This window comes from Zerene cesonia, chromosome 17 (genome assembly GCF_012273895.1).
Source record: "Zerene cesonia ecotype Mississippi chromosome 17, Zerene_cesonia_1.1, whole genome shotgun sequence".
Lineage (NCBI taxonomy): Eukaryota > Metazoa > Arthropoda > Insecta > Lepidoptera > Pieridae > Zerene > Zerene cesonia.
In genome coordinates this window covers 6,882,987-6,900,908 of record NC_052118.1, presented here as the reverse complement: position 1 = coordinate 6,900,908, position 17,922 = coordinate 6,882,987, and the positions used below count along the sequence as shown (strand labels likewise).

Below are 17,922 nucleotides of genomic sequence, written 5' to 3'. Positions count from 1 at the left end.
CTTAGTGATTCGACAGCTAAACGAAACGTTTTTGCAAGTTATGAAAAGCGACATTTAAGTGACAATTATTCATGCAATAGATTATTAAAACACAATTGATATCCGACACTGAATAGTAATATAATATGAGATTGTAGAACGATTCCAAGCACCGCGTACAACATTGTCATCTTACACACAAGTGTGGGATGCGAAGTGTTGCATAGGAATTCAATAAAATGTTCGCTATCTTTTGCCCGCGAGCAAATCACATCCCTTGCGCTTATCGCACTCTCGATGTCTATTGAAGAACCTTTCAAGGGCTCCAACCCTATACATTTAACGAGTATTGAAATTTATGAGCTTCCTTTGAACGCTTGTGACATCAACGTGACGAATTTTCCGAAAGTATCTTTCTTCAAAGACGATCTTATTTAATTATGCCTACAGGATACACAAAAAATTATAAAAATTTTCAATAACCGACCCAAACATTCAATATAAAGCTTTTTCTACATAAATTAAATTAAGCGTTTTGGGTCACGTATTATATTAGAAAATGCTGTATTATATTGCGATATGCTAAAGAAGAAGTTTTTACGATGAAATGTTCCGTAACAGCTCTTGGAAACTAGGGTTTATGGAATAATTTTTATAAAATACCTTAAAAAAATCTGTTCATAAAGAAATGTATTTAATTTATATATTTCCTTAACTTAATCTTATATAACTGAAATAAAACTAATTTTTAAGGTCTTTTTCTCTTTATATATAACAATTATTATATCCACTCATTTTTTATAATACAAACAATTGAACATTTAAAATGTATGATAAACCATTGAAATACATATATACCTCCTGTAAAATTACTATTTCAATTAATAAGAAACCTTCAAATATATCCAATAAAACAATAAAACGAAAGACGTCGGGTTTCGGAAAATACACTCTTACAAAGTTTTTATAATCTCCCGTATGCCCTATACCTCGATCTAGTTTCATAAAACGAAGAGGCTTAACAAACTCATTTAAAATACAAATCGAAAACAACAACTTCCATCTCGAAAGCGAACAATACCGAAAAACTTGCTTGGCATATTACTTACCTGCAATGCAATCTACTTAAAGAAATTGAAATATTATGAATTAAATAGCTTTCAACCACAGCTTAAATATCTTTGAGTATTTTTAGGGTTCCGCACCCAAAGGGCAAAACGGGACCCTATTTCTGAGACTTCGCTGTCCGTCTGTCTTTTTTTTTACGTTATATTCGTCATTCTAGTGGGTGGCCTGATGATAAGCGCTACCACCGCCGATGAAGATTTGGAGAGGCGTAAGGTCGATTGTAGACCTTACGCCTCTATAAGTGAATTTCCGACTTAAATTTAGAAAGAAAGGATTAACGAGAGTATTTAAGTAAGTGATTTATGCATACAACTAAATAGATCAAGGTTTTTTTTCTGATACGCGTCATAGAAATCGACAACAACTGCCTATATAACGAAGTTTGGGGAGCTTACGTAGATTCGTAGAAAAGAAAGCACGCCGTGTATACTTGTAGCTTTTCCTAGTTTTGCAAATTCTTGTTTCTGTTTTCTGTCACAGATAAAAGTTATTAGATAATAGATAATAAAAAATACATTTACTAAAGGAGTATAATTAATTTCTTGAATGTCACAAAAAAACATTATTAACTTGTCAATTTTAACAGTTTCCAAGTTAATAAGTTCATCCTGTTCTACAGACTACAAATACGATTTTGAATGCCAAAAGTGTATTTGTTTGTCTTTGCTTCACGTCGCAACGGAGCGTTTTTTATAATTTTATTGTTGTTTGGACTCTCTAACTATATAGTTAGGAGGGTAGACAGTGACATAGGCTACATTTAACCCCGGTGAAAAACATAATTCCCATAGGCATTTTCTTTGGCTAAGCCGTTGTAGGGGGAAAGCAAATACAATATAATTATTAATTTTGTGTCGTCAGTATAAATATGCGCTGGAATGTTTTCAATTATGTTAACGCGTTCTTGGGCGACCGTCACATCATCTGATAAGCAAAGCATCAACACAAGGGTAGTAACTTGACACACTGCCAATTATCGAGCGAAGATGACAGTCAATGTCAACGGTCATTTTCTAATACATTATTGAACTCTGCTTGTGATTAATGTATCATACAAAATACACAGAAAATACGTCTAGTGTCTAATCCGCTCCTCGATGTATTTTTTTTTTTTTGTGTATCTAATTTTCGTTACGTTTAATCTTTATTTAAATAAATACAAGAATATACAATACCATCTTAAATTCACCAGTCCATATTTAGTTTTTGCGAATATAAAGTACTTAGCAATTGCAGCGTACAGAAACAAACCAAGAGCGCACTAGCATAGACTGAAAACCGAAGATAGAAAGATCTAGCAGGATCAAGGAAAAATCTGCTGGTTCCAGCACAGCCTCTGTCTCGACTGCGTAGTGCTAAAAACGTCATAGTCGTAATATTTTATCACGCATATAAGCTCAATCAGCTAAATAAAAATTAAAAACATACATTCCAATCATGTTAATTTTTTAACTTTTAATACAAACTACAAACAGAAAAAATAGCTTAAACAAAAATAATTTTAAACTTTTATATAGCATCCGCCATAAACGCAACAAACGAAGGACACGGTCCGACTTGTAAATTAATTTTCCATGAGCGATGGTTTCTGCAGCAGATGCTATTTTTCTACTTGATACCAAATATGACAACTGCTATCAATCTTTTAAACAACAAGTTCTATAAATACATACTTCATAAAATAGCCTCGTAAAGGGGAAATCTGAGATCACTAACGAGATATCTCTTAATTTTTTTTACAGTTTTATCAAGCATTTTTCAGACACAAGATTGATTTTTTCTGTTATTATTTTTCATTATCTAGTATGTAAGTAAATAATATAAATGCTAAATGGTGTAAGATTACAATAAATGATTTATTTCAGAGCTTAATTATAGCTCCTGTAAAAAAAAATGTTAAAGAATGATTTCATAAATTCTGACTGTTACTCCTTTGGAAATTTACTCATTCAAGTCACTACTCACACAAGTATAGTTATATAATTGGAATAATAAGCTGTAGGAGGTCCATCTCCACAACATTTAAGGCCTAAAAGTGATTACCTTCACCAGGTGGTTCTCTCGCATTCCATCCGTGTAAGAGTCCAATTTAGAATAATATTTCTGTACCGATGAAGACGGCTATGAAAGAGATGGAATACAAAACATTTTATATTTTTTCTCTTAGTTTCGTCAAGATTGCAACACAAAGGTTTATGCACAACACGTATAACTACGGAGACGCTGTGAATACTTTCAGGGTCCCAAGTTGAATACAACAAGATACTTATAATTGTAACCTTTGTTTTCATTGTTTTTGAAATTGGGTATATTTATTTTTATCACTGGGGGCTTACCTCAATTTTTTAAATTATTGATGCAAATAATTATCGAATTTATATCGCTTGGGACGATTGCAGCGCTCAAATGTAGTGTTCTTCTCCTTCTTATTCGATTAATCATAAATATAATAATTATAATTGTATTAGCGTTATTGGAAATTGTATGAAGTGTTAAGCAATCGACTATATCTACGTACACCAAACTTTAGCCCATTTTTTCTTCTATAAATATTTATCAATTTTCATTTAAATATATGTTATTTGATTTCATTGAAAAACATAGATAAAGCATTTTACTTATTACTGGATTCGTGACTGGTATTACCAAATATCATTGTCTGTAGGTAATGTCATATGTTAAAAATGTCTTTATTTTATTCGTACAGTATATGTCACTGTTTAAATTACAAACCTAAAGCGTAAATAAAACAACATGTAAAGTATAAATTAAAATTAATAGAAAAAAAATAAATATATTCAGTTTAAAAACGTGAAAATGATTTCAAAAATCGAATACAAATTTAATCATTCTGCGATACTGTTAGACACTTAATTTTCACCGTGATTGTTATCAAACATAACGCAAGCTATGTGTATTAATCTAACAAATGTATCCAGTACAAGCTCTATTCTAACACTTTATTTTTTCGAACACTTCTTTAACTTCTATTTTAGGTTACCCCCATTCAATGTCTAATCTGAAATTTTGAAATAAATGTTTGACTTGATATTTTTGAGGAGCAAATCATTCACAAAAGGATGTCGCCTCGAATTATATTATCGATGTACTATAAATAATCTTCAGACTTGTGATATAATATCGGCAATGGAATAACCGTGTGCATGACTGAGACAAATGTTCGATTTGGACTTGATTTTGGATTCATTCCTACCATATTTTGGGCATGCCTTGATGGCATTTGGATATATTCTAGAACAATTTCAAAGTGTGGCCCCACCAGTTCCCAGTGCTGTAGTCCTTATAGGACATCTCTGCGTTTTATCCGATCCACGCACATTATCAGACGAAAATCAAAGCGTCCAAACGATTAATATTATTTTCCTTATAAGCAATATTTTAGTATTTTTATATGATTTTATAGTGGCTCTTCATGTTGACGTTCCACGTATTAATGAGATCGATCAATATATGGGATAGAAACACAGAATATGGGTTTTAAAAAGGTCGTTTAAAAACAGCCAACGGAAAATAAATCCCCGATATTCTGTGACGGCTTGCTTAAATTATTCATAAATATTCAATTTAGCCGATGTAAATGTTTCAAATTGTTAATAAATAATATATTTTGTGTTTTCTTTTGTTATTTATTAAGCAGCAAATTAACAAACAGTTTTAATTAGTTACGTGATAATAATATTAGCACAAGAAAATTAACTAGCATTCGATTAATGCGCAGCCTCCCTTCAATAATGGGTCTTTCGTTTGGTTAAGAAATTCCATTAAGTAAAAGTAACAATAACCCATCGCTAAGGGATGCTCCGTTGGCTCTAAATATCTGATGGTAAAATTTACTTTTAATAGAAACATGTATTTGTTTGATAGCTAGGATTCTCGTTGCTAATTAACTCACGTTTCTTAGCTTGGAACGTTAATACAAACAAATTGTGGTCAATTATTTTGTACGAAAATTATTTATTATTTATTAGCCTGATGGTTTTTCAGTAATAGTAAAGAAATATCAGGATTTTTCATCAGTTTCTTAAGATGACATGATTTAAATAATATCTATAGTTACGCTTCATTTAAATGATCAGTTACTAAAAGTGTAATGATAAATAATATAATCAATGAATGAGATATTTCACCGCTGTAAATATCTATGTATATACTTTTTACAGCGGTGAAATATATCTTATCTATGTTGCTCTTTATATTCCTTAGTCCTAACTATCTCCATACACAAAAATTATATCATAAAAGCTCCATTGCGACATGACAAAAAAAGGATGGTAAGGACTAAAGAAATATTTATATTTATCTTATACAGACTAAAACAAACCTAAAGAAAAAAAATTTGAAGAATTGTATCGATTATTTCTACTAATATTATAAAGAGGAAATGTTAAATTTTCTACTGCTTTATAATGGATAAACTCCATAACTTAGGTAGAGTATACTCACATTTAGGTTTAATTTAAATTCTTGGATGCTGAGAGGCAAGGTATTTTTATTTCTATATTTTTCTGTTGATAAAAATCTGTCAAGGTCATTAAATGTTTATACTTTTATAGACCACAATATGAAGTCTTTATCAGAAAGCAAGTTGACAAATTGCGTACTCCGATGAGCAAAGAGTGCTTACGGGTGAGAGAGATTCTTGCAATAGCACAAATCGCGGCTTTGTTACTTCTCTCAGCTGAAAATAATGTATTGGAACTATCTAGAAGTAAAATATTATGCACATAAATTTATACCATGCAATAGGTGGGAACGAAGCAAAGGTTTCGTGATTATTAAAATCTAATGACATTTACTATAGTTCCATTATGTATCCATCATCCATCCTGTAAAACATTGATTTATCCATAAACAATACTTATACACAGCATATAGTGGGAAATATTAAAATACACTTTCAACATTCTAATCAACTCATAACAGACTTATTATAAATGACCTTTGGTGATATAATCTGTACTAGCATTTAAGGTTCGATACAAGTTTTCTTTCATACAACTTTCCTCCTAAAATTAGATTAACTTGCCACAGATTTAGTAGTTGCTAGTGGTATTTATCACGGCTCTTTAGGACGAACTTACAAAAAGTTTTCTCGTGTACTTTCAGTGAAATTATAAGAGATGACCTTTGCTGCCTTTAACTCCAAATCAAGAACTAACCGTTATTACTATATGCTGTAACTAGATGTTCGCCCGCAGCTTTGCCCGTGTGTTCAAAGGAATGGGAATGAGATATTAGATCGCCGTAAAAAGTAGCCTCTAGCCTATGTACACAAATATCATATCAAAGACAAACAAAAACACTTTCGTATTCATAAATTTTGTGAGGACTAGTCAAATTAGGCGTTATCGGTTATATTAAATATGAATTTCATAACCACTAATATTAAATTCATGTACAATCGAAATACACAAAAAATAATTAAATCCAAGAAGTATGGTGAGTGTACAAAAGAAGGCCTTAATGCAAACAAGCCCTCTCTACCAGGCAACCTTAAAAGAGAAGGACCTAATATTTCATATGCAATTGTTTATATATTACAAAAAAACTTAATCACCATAACTCAAAAATGAACGAAGGTTTTGTCTTTTGTTGTAGGTATATGAACTTCTTTCGATGCGATTACAGGAAAAACTATTTGACAATTTGGTTTGAGGATCACAACGAAACTGGTGAAATCATAAAACCCAAGCGGGTTTAAATATAGTACTTAAATATATTTTTTTTAAACAAAGTAAGAAAAAATATACCTACAGTTTCTTTCTTTAAAAGAAAAACCCATTTAATATCTTTAAAATTCAATATTCATTCAATAAAATTCAAAATACAAATGTTTTGTCTGAAACTCTCAGTGCAGCACAGAGCGGTCGAGTATAATTGATTACTGAATCAGAAATGATGATGAATAAACTCACTTCGGATGGACTTGATATGATTTTACAATAGAAACTTCGAGAGCCGAGATTATTCGAACTCATTTAACTTATCCATCACACGTATTAGAGCATTTGATCGAAAATGCGATCATAATTTTCACTGCAAATTCTTTATGCTTAATAACTTAATAGCTTTTTGTAAAAGCGTCGTATTCGACGCTTTTAAAAAAACGTCGTAAAAGTTCTTTGGTGAAAATTTTGTTTCGTTTAATGATATATAATTTTAGTGCATCTGTATTACATATATAGTTTGCAAGATAACTACCTATGCTTAAATTACGGGACTTCAACACGCTTACGACGTGATACACTTTATGTACACTTTTTTCGATAAAAAGAATTCGGTATTTTCAGCAAAACTCGCTTAAAAGAGCACTTAAAACCCTAAGTAGATGCTCAGCCTTCGAGGACATTGCGAAAAAATACATCATTACATTTTTCATTGATGTTAAAAACCACTTAAGGCGGTCCAAAACAATAAACATTGTAAAAATTTTAATCATAGCTCAATGTGTTTGACCGATAGAAAGCAACAAAATGTGCGATGAAACCGAAGCTGAATTTATTAAGTTTATAAAATTTGTTATAATGTGATTCTATCTGTTTTATGAAGAAGCTTATGGTTTATATGCAATTACTAGTAATAAATTTTCATTATTTAATTTTTATCTTTTTTTTTATGTCATAGCGGGCAACTGAGCTGGTAGTTCGCCTGATGGTAAGCGATCACCACCGCCCATGAACATTCGCAAAGGTAGTGCCTCTACGAATGTGCTGCTCGCTCTTATGGTGTAAGGGAAAAGGAAAGGATTAAAGACTGGAAAGAAGGAGTGGGATGGGTGAGGAAAAGGAAACGGGCCACCGGCTCCCCCACTCACCGTACGAAACACAGTGGCATGCCACTATTTCACGCCGGTTTTCTGTGGGGGTGTGGTACTTTCCCGGTGCAAGCTGGCCCAATTCGTGCCGAAGCGTGCTCGACTATAACAATGAAAATATTTTCTTTTTATCATAGTAGTCCACTACATATGCATCAATTTCTAGACCAAGAATGGCAGTGCCGGGGTTCTACCCGTGTCCCTTTTCCTTGGGATTCCCGGAATAAACTATCCAATCTTCTTCCCATACAATTGTTGTAACAATTTTTTTTCCAAATCGGTTGACTGTATTACTTTCGCATTTATAATGTATTTATAATTTTTAAACATTACTAGGGGTTTATCTTTGTAATAAATTGTACCTTTCCCATTGCGAGTGTAATTGTAAAATTTTCCCAAGCAAACTGCTCTTAGTAAAAAATCCTTGAATTTGATTAATGATCTGTCAACAACGAATCGATCTCTAAGGATACTTCCGAAAACGAGATGATATAATTTCAAAAGCAAGTGTACTTGTACATTATGAAATATACAGCAAGCAATCACTTCGATTCAAACTATAAGAAGCAATCGTCGCGTGTCAGGCTCCAATTAGAATTATGAGAATTGGAACATCGATGAGCGTCTTCAACTACACGGCCTACAAATATTCAGTATTATATCTTTACTTTGAAGCAATAACACATGAAAATATTTAAAGACCTGTATGTACAGCTTGGCTGCTAACATTTACTAAGTATGCATAAATACGTGCTGGTGTTTGTACCAAATTCAAAGTTTATTTTAATTCAACGATATATTTGAATGGAATTTTTCTTTAACGTTTACTTTTTGTATATTAATTATTATTGGTACGAATGAAAAAACTTTAAGGTGTTAGATATGATATGTATAAAGTTAAACGCTTTTGAATTAAATGGTTTATTACAAACATTTTGGCAAATTACATTTTTTCTTTGGGCCTTACCTTACCTGCATACCTCCTCGAAAGAATACCAAATGTAACGTTAAAACATTAAGCATGCGTTAGAAATTAATTAAATTAAGATTAAATTGCTTAAAATCTATTCATAATATTAACTTTAAACAAAGACATTTCAGTGTATTTCGTTGTTAAATTGAAATGAAACTGAAGTATCATTGCAATTTTTCCAAGGAGGTATCCATACAAATGTAAAGGGTAGATTTTCCCATGAATAAATATAACGCAGCGACCCTCGGAATTGTGGCAATATCATGAGAACTTTTTAACATAATCCAAAATAAAACACGCCAGTGTGGACCTGTGCCAAGGTGTGCAGGGTTATTTTACTAATGGATGGTTAAAAGCTTGTTTTCGCATTGATTTTAATATTTATACAACTTTTTTCAAACGCATCATTGTTGACTTAAAAATATGCCTGAGTAATAATACTAAATAATAAAACCTTTATATATTCCCTACTTATATCGGATTACAGATTTATTAACGGTTATTAGTATGGTAAGTAATAACATAATTCTCTATTTCTATTATAAAATTCCTATTTAACTTTATATGATATTTTGTTAGTCAATTAGTACATGTAATTAAATGTACTAAGGACCAGTTTCATGCGCTAGGAAAAGCCTCTTCCAATATTCTGCGCTCATCTCAATTTTTGGCTCGTCTAGTTACCTGCATAATGTTGATATCATCACCCCATTGAGTGATTGGCTTTCCTCTTGTACTTTTTTATACATTCAATTATCAAATTTATAATTGCTTGCAACCCTCTTTCATCTCTCAACATCCAGAGGGCTGATTATAATAGTAAAAATGTACTTATAACGTATCTTAAAGTAGATATAAGTAATTTAATGTCAATAAATGTGTTTTTTTATACTTAACACAACAGTACTTCTACACTTTTTAGTACTTTTGATTAAATCGATATTTATAATCATGTAACTGCTACAAATTAGAAAGATAATATAGTGATCAATTTTTAATCGATTTATGCTTACATTCATACTTTGATATATTCCTACCCACACTTCATCTTTCACTTTAATTAGCAATGCAAATTACATTAATAGGAACCCATGCGCTATAAATGTATGTAAGGTGTGAATGAGGTAATATCTTGATTATATCGTATGATCGCCAATTCCAGGATTCCCTTATTCGCCAATCATTTCTTTATCCCACATCCCAAAGTGGAGGTACTAGAATAAAATTGAGAAGGTAATATAAAGCACCTTGTCAGAGGAATGATACATTATTTGATCACATCACAATATAATCTGTAAGAACTCGTAGGTCGTTATTATTGACGTTTTCGTATTGCTATCGTAAATCCACGACTGTTTTCCAAGCTTAAATGAGATTGGAACGTTACTTTTATTGTTACCAAGGGCCAAATCACGGGAACATGACAGACGAATCTACGTGGAAGCTCCAGCTTTGATTGATGATCTTACAAATCTTTGCAGATAAATTTATTTTACAATGTCAAAGACAAAAGCTTTCAATGTGTCTATTGAAACATTATAAACTTAACAATTTATAATATAATTTCATATAAATTAAACAAAATGTTATATCCAACAGATATTGTCTATGAGAGCTAATATTAAATTTTATGTTTACTCATAACAGTACAAAAGTTGATGCGAAGGGAGCCGTCTACTTGACAACTAAAAATGGAACATTTCCAATATCGCTGACATCCTTGGAAAACCACGACAGTACTACAGAGCAAGCCACTCCAGCAATATTTTCTGTAACAGCTAAAAATCTAAGTGAAAACGCAAGCACACTATGGCATGACATCCCCGACGATATCCTTTTAAACTACTTCAACGCCACATATGATGAGCTCAATACAAGCGATACATGGAAAGTAAACCAAAAACGAAGCATCAATGATGCCGTCTCGAAAAACATAACCGTGGTCTTAGAAAATCTGTTGAAGAACTATGAAAAATCTCAGTTGCCAACACATGGGAAAGGTATCTTGTATATTTTGAATTTTACAAAAATTCTTGGCCAGTAATATGAGATGCAAAACTGTTAAACAAAGGATATAAAATGTTTACTGTTAACTCAATAAAGTCTTAGGAAATAACGGTTTTCCATTAAGCTTCACATTAGTTTTCTAGGTAATATGATTATTTTTTTTTCTTTAGGATATCCAACAGTCGTTCAAACCAACATTTTGATACGCAGTATGGGGCCAGTTTCTGAACTTGATATGGTCAGTACAACAGTTTATGTAATTTTTGAAACTTATTATTACTTATTTCATGTGCCTCTGTTTTAATTTTGTAAGGAATTATTCAATATAGAATAAAATTATATCTAAGTTCCTATAAGCAACTGTGAATAATGTTTGTATAGGATTATTCAATGGATTGTTACTTTCGCCAATATTGGAGGGACACGCGCTTGTCATTTTTCGGTCCAATACGATCACTGTCCTTATCCATTAAAATGCTCGAGAGAATCTGGCGGCCGGACACCTATTTCTATAACGGAAAACATTCCTACGTCCACACAATAACTGTTCCAAATAAGCTATTGAGAATAAGTCAACATGGGGACATTCTCTATTCGATGAGGTAAGTCAAATAGAATTCATTATAACTCTCGCGTTTTCTTCTAAAGAAATTACGTTGGAAAAGTTAGGAATTAAAAAATGTTGAATAATTGTCTCATGGTAGAAGGTTCATTAATTTTATCGTCGCTTACAACAAAGTCCGTGATTTTAATTGGCAGCGTGAAGAATGCTCCTTCTAAGATTTCACAGCTGATTGCTTTACGAGCGAATATAATTAATTACTAATAAAACTTTATTATCTCTACTGTATTATGATCAATTATTTTACACTTCCTCTCGATGTTTAAGTTGATACTGAGCTAGTAGTAGCTAGTATACCTCTTCTTTAATTTGTTTTTCATTTTCATGAGTTTTAACGTTTAAAGAAGGAAATAACCATTCCATTCAACCAATTCAGACCAATGTGTGTTCATTATTTAAATACGTTTGCAAAATATATTCCCATAACTGTAGAGTTCTCGAGAATTCTGTTCCAACAGATTGACGATTAAGGCCAAGTGTCCAATGGAGCTGCGTAATTTCCCGATGGACCGTCAGTCATGTCCGCTTATCCTTGGAAGCTGTAAGTATTCAAACCCTATCGATTTTTTATAATCGCCGATGAACGGAAGGAGTTATCGGAGCGAACGGAATCCGTTTTCACAACAACATAATACCTAGGCGGTACGACGCCGGTTTACATCGACGATAAATAATAAAAATTTATTTTTAAAATAGATAGATTCAGATAGACAGAACAGTCATTTATTTTTCTAACAAATATTTATGATGTTAATAGTTTGAGTTTATTTAACTTCTCATGAACTTATTAAAATGGTTTAAATCCTTTTAATTAGGACATTTAATCATATTGAAATTTGTAAATATTCTTAAATCTAATCATAGCAAGCATTTTTCCTCATCATGAAAAAGCATTTCACATAATATCATATATTTCTTAATGAAATAATTTAATTCTTCAGATGCGTATTCAAATCAGCAATTGGTGTACCAGTGGCAGAACTCCCAAAGCGTCAACTTTGTGCCAGGAATGACTCTCTCTCAATTTGACCTCATAAGTTTTCCTTATAGAAACTTTACATTTACAAGACGTGAAGGTAAGAAAACAATTTTTCATATACTTTATTTCACTTCATAGTTTCAACCATAATCGAAACGTAGGCCAAATACGAGTTGACAGATGTCTATGTCATTATTTTCCTCTTGATAAAAAATGAACTTGTTGCATTGCATTATCTATATCTAATTTTCATACACAATAGGCACGTATATAGATTAATTATTGAGCGTTAATATATCGCTAGAAAAATATCGTAGGTAATTGAAAATGATGTCGATTATTACAGCCCATAAACACGTACCTAAATAAATAAGGAAGGTCCATGTATTTGCGATGATTAATCTCAGAGAATTGCTTATTAATTAGAAAGTTTTCCCTGTGGACCCACATTCATCGATAATAACTAGGCAAGTAATTGTAGGCACAATCGAAACTGTCCAACAAAAAGACTGCTTTTAAAAAGTAGATTTACTGGATGTCATTATTAATATTGACGTGTGCAATGATATTCTAAAACATTAAATATTTTTTATAAATTTCCTTTGCAGTAATTTTTCAACATCTTCAAAAAAGAAGCAGGTTATTAATTCGACTGTATTTTTATTTTATTTCAAAGCTGATGCTCACATGTGGTCCTATTTAACTTGGTCTGGATATATACAACAACTCAACATAATTGCTATATCTACCTCCTAATATAAACTTTGTTTCATAAATCACATCATAATTTAATTTAGGGCATTCGAGCACCAAAAAGATTAAGAATGTTCCAAAAATATTCCAAGTATGAAAATCATTTTCATAGAGCTTTAAATTCCGATATCGGTTTCCTCTTCTCATAATAGCTTACGCTCTCACTAATCACGAGGCTTGGCTGGCGAACGTTTTCCGCTTACGGAATAATGTGATCCCGCACACTTGCCTTCAAATATGCAAAATTTTAACTGAATAAAACAATATTACCGGAATTTCAATAAATTCCGCAGCCTTATCCAGTGGGGATGTGTTTAATTTTAAACTTAATATTACATGGTGTTAACGTTAAGTGCGCCTTTCCCTGTCATTTAACAAATAGGATCACGCTATATTTACAGTCTTGTAGGGTATAAGCGTAGATAAATAACTAATTTTATCAATTTGACGAGATTTTGTTTTTTTTTTAATTTTATACCTAATTGTATGTATTTTGTAATTGAAATAGCAAGAATGTAATATAAGGTTAGTTTTATTATTATAAGTTCAGTTCATGTTCATTAGTTTTGCATAATTACTTAATAAAATGGGGGAAAAATGGGTAATTGTACTAAACAAGGTAATTGTAAAAACACCGTTAGTGCTTTCAAGGGCAAATTTTATTTAATAAGTTCCCGAAGGAAATACAAATATGGAGGAAATGTATTTGAGGCGTTCATTCGCCGGCGATGACACGAATCGGCTTTTACGCTTCGTAAAGAGACAGATTTGCCAAAAGTGCTTACAATTACCTTCTGAGTGCGTTGCAATATTATTACTTTGCCTACTTGATGTAATAATTCCTTTACTTTTTCATGGCTCTATTAATAGGTACTCAAATTTCTTTACGATCAACGAATCGTGTTCGAATTCGACTTTCTACTAAGATAATAATGGAGAAAAATCGTTTGAATCTATTATGGTTCTTCACTCTATATATATAACAGCGATAACAGAGTGGGTACATAAATCTGAACAATGTTAACTGTCGCAATAACATCTGAATATTACGTGCAGGTGACTTCTCGGTGCTTCAGGTGTCGTTTAATCTTCAACGGCACACAGGATATTTTCTCATTCAAGTGTACGTGCCCTGCATACTGATCGTTGTTCTCTCATGGGTGTCATTTTGGATACATCGAGAGGTGAGAATCAACATGGAATCTGAACGCTTAATATAGATCATACGGATTATGATTTTAATTCGTTTTTGGTTGTTCTAGGCAACTTCTGATCGAGTCGGTCTAGGCATTACCACCGTGTTGACTCTGTCAACAATAAGTTTAGATTCAAGGACGGATCTCCCGAAAGTGCGTTACGCAACTGCCCTAGATTGGTTCTTATTGATGAGCTTTTTCTATTGTATCGCTACGTTGCTGGAATTCGCCGGAGTACATTATTTCACTAAGGTTATATTTATGATCATACTATTTTTTGTCAATATTTTGTTATGATGACTTGTCACAGTAAACAAGAAATACATGTAAGTAAGTAATATTTAGACAAGTAGGTACAGTATTATCTGCAATTTCATTAAGCAACAATTATTGTTTATATTTTAATGAATTAATTATTTGCAAATATAATTGGAAAATATTAAAAACACTTAATTGATTTATAGACATTATTCATATTTGATGAAAGTTCTCACAAAGTAATTATTTATTCAGTCGTCCTCATTTCTTGTCTTGGAAACAATTTCTTTTGGCAATAAATACATTTTTTTATTTCATTTATTGAAACACAAAATGTTATTTCACAAACCAAATCATAGCCCTAGCAATCAATCCTAGGTGGGTTCCGGTGAAATAGTAATAGACGATTCGGAATGGGAGGAATTAATCGAAGAAGTGGGCGGAGACGCTTATGCGGCTAGGCAGCTCGCTGCGAGGCGGCGGAGCTCGGGCCGCTCTGCTAATAACTTTGTAAGTTATTCAAAGATTTGCTGACTGCCATTATCAGTCTAATCAGTGTGAAGGGATACAAAACATTTTGCCAAAATAGCAGTGTGAATCAAACTTATTATATTTAAATTTAAGATAAAGCCGCGAAATTGAATTATGTGCGAATTAACATCGTTTTAAAAGCTTTTATCCCGCATAGCACGTAATTATATTAATATCGAACGGTTTTTCGCTCCCTGTAAATATTTTAAAGACTTTTCAAAAATGGGACATGGGAGCTAGTTTAGCTACCTATACCTATCCGCTTTATAACTCAATTGGCTACTTGTATTGAATATTATTCAAAGTATTTCCAAAGGAGACGGTCAACAGTTGATTTGCACAAAACATAGTGGGGACGAAACACTAACAGTATTATTTCATTATGATAGAGTATGACAGCTTCCATTTTCCAGTACATTGAAATTAAAGAAACTCGTATTATTAATATAACAACAACGTTACTCTGTTTGGGCCTTACATATAGGAAGAATTAATCACGCGCCTTATTCTATAGCCTTTTCTCTGCCTAAATTCAACATTCAAAAAAGCTTAGCCCAATTATTATGTGTCTCCTTTTATTTTCATAGAGTAATAATTGTTTGAAACTAAATATTTTTCAGAGTTTATCATTCCAAGCACAGAGCAATAGTTCAGAAAGTGATATCCCACAACCGCAAGAGGAGCAACCCTCAGTCCGTCTGACGATGGAGCGGATGACGCAAACAGAAAACCGGGTACCAAAGTGGCGACAGGTTTTATACTGCTTGGCGGGTGATGATCAGTACAGACGCCAGAGGCAAAGGGAAGCTGGTATGTTCAGTTATTGACGTTTATTTTCTTTTGTACATAGAACCTACCTAAGACTGTTTTAAGTTAATAAGATAAAAAGTTAACAGGGGAAATTATTAATTATTCGGTACACATAGAGTAATTCTTGATTTCTTTTTCGAGTTCGAGCACAAGACGTGCATAAAAGTTTCTCGTAAATTTATTATTTGTTATTGTTAAGCGAAATAAGCAAGTGAAATTTAAATAATGTTTTAATTTCCAGGTAATCGCGGCCACATAAACAGCGTGTCCCACATCGACAAGGCGGCTCGAGTCTTATTTCCTGCATCGTTCGCCTTGCTCAATCTATTCTATTGGATGATCTATGCTTTCACAGACGACGACTTCGCTTGGAGCGACAATCCCATCAATCGAGTGTGAGCTTTTTCGTCGTATTAACTACGTAGAAGAGGAAGATCGTTCCCACAGTCAAGATATAAATAAAATAATATTTAAGTAAAACAATACAAAAAAATATTAAAAATTTAAAAAAATGAATATCAGAGACAAAGGTAGAGTCGGTAAATTGCTTCGAGTTGATCATATTTTAGAAGAAAGCTTTATCGTGTGGCACAATAGGTACTGCTGCTAAATGACGTTATCTTATCAATTTGCTTATCCAAACATTATGGACTATTGTTGAGTAAGCTAGAGTGAAAATAGCAAATTAGAGGAAAATGTTTATCGTTATGAATGTTATTGCTTCTGTTTTTACTATGTATTGTATACTAATCAAGAAACATATTTGGAATCGTTTTATATACATCACCCTTCTTACTATTAGAGTTACATGTGACAACTGCCGAATAAAATAACGAAAGTTTTACTTGTGATGTAGCAAAAAAAAAAAAATAAAACCTACGTGTTGTAAACATTTTGAATTCGATATTTTATTCTTTTGTATTTCCTTTCGCGTATGGTGAATCATTGGAGACTTACCTGCACCTGCAACCCCACCAATATTACAAATGCTTTTGAGACTGTGGTTACCACTTAACATCACCAGGCCCACCCATTGTTTCGCTTGCTCTGCCATTATAAAAAATCCAAAAATCTTTACCTAACAAAATCTTTTCTTTGCCATATCGAATACATGAGGAAAATTAAACCTATGCAATAATTTAGCCATCAAATAACCGAGCCACAATGCAAACAGCTCACCAGAACTACCACTTAGAGTAATGCCTATTGTAATTGCTTTACGAATACCTACAATGTTTCTACGATAGGCACAATAGAAATAGCGCACGAGTAAAATACAATGGAGTCGACAAATAGATAGAAATATTTTGAGGTTTGCTTTTATGAGCATTTGAAAAAGAATTGCTATAGTAAATTACATAATAAACAGTTGCTGTATAGTAAAAACCAGTAGTTCTAGAAGGAAATGCATTGTTCTTTATCACGACTTCTACGAGGCTAACCGCTAAAAAAGGGTGAACGCTGCACGAGGACTACATAGTAAAAGATGAAATCCAAAATTTTTGTGCTTCTAGGTTAGACCTTTGACCGCGTCCTTGGTACAGTGGTTAACACGTGAGCTTAGAACCGAAGGGTCCTGGGTTCAATTCCCGGTGGGGACGCACAAAATAAAAATATCTCGGTCTGGCAGGACACAGAAGGCTGATCACCTACTTGTTCGTAAAGAAAATCGATCAGTGAAACAAATGTACATCATCTGCCCCATACCCCACTAGGGGACACGGGACTTCACTTGTTTTGGTTAGACCTTAAATAAAGAGGGATAAATTATAACAACATTTATTCACACATAATATATTCGTTTTAGAGTTTGGAAAAATATAAAGTAGGTATAATGAGAAATAAACATAT

At 32.5% G+C, this 17,922-nt stretch overlaps 1 protein-coding gene across 1 annotated transcript in view; it reads left to right on the top strand.

The window, feature by feature from the left end:
* LOC119833432 (gamma-aminobutyric acid receptor alpha-like) overlaps positions 1-16,512 on the top strand; it is a 22,925-nt gene extending 6,413 nt beyond the window's left edge. Inside the window, exons 2-11 of the mRNA XM_038357428.1 lie at positions 10,563-10,915; positions 11,093-11,160; positions 11,304-11,524; positions 12,003-12,085; positions 12,486-12,620; positions 14,333-14,460; positions 14,539-14,724; positions 15,109-15,240; positions 15,882-16,071; positions 16,313-16,512. Of these exons, the coding sequence (XP_038213356.1) occupies positions 10,563-10,915; positions 11,093-11,160; positions 11,304-11,524; positions 12,003-12,085; positions 12,486-12,620; positions 14,333-14,460; positions 14,539-14,724; positions 15,109-15,240; positions 15,882-16,071; positions 16,313-16,470 (1,654 nt within the window). The 3' untranslated portion in view covers positions 16,471-16,512. The remainder of the gene's footprint in view (positions 1-10,562; positions 10,916-11,092; positions 11,161-11,303; positions 11,525-12,002; positions 12,086-12,485; positions 12,621-14,332; positions 14,461-14,538; positions 14,725-15,108; positions 15,241-15,881; positions 16,072-16,312) is intronic.
* The last annotated feature ends 1,410 nt before the right edge of the window (positions 16,513-17,922 follow it).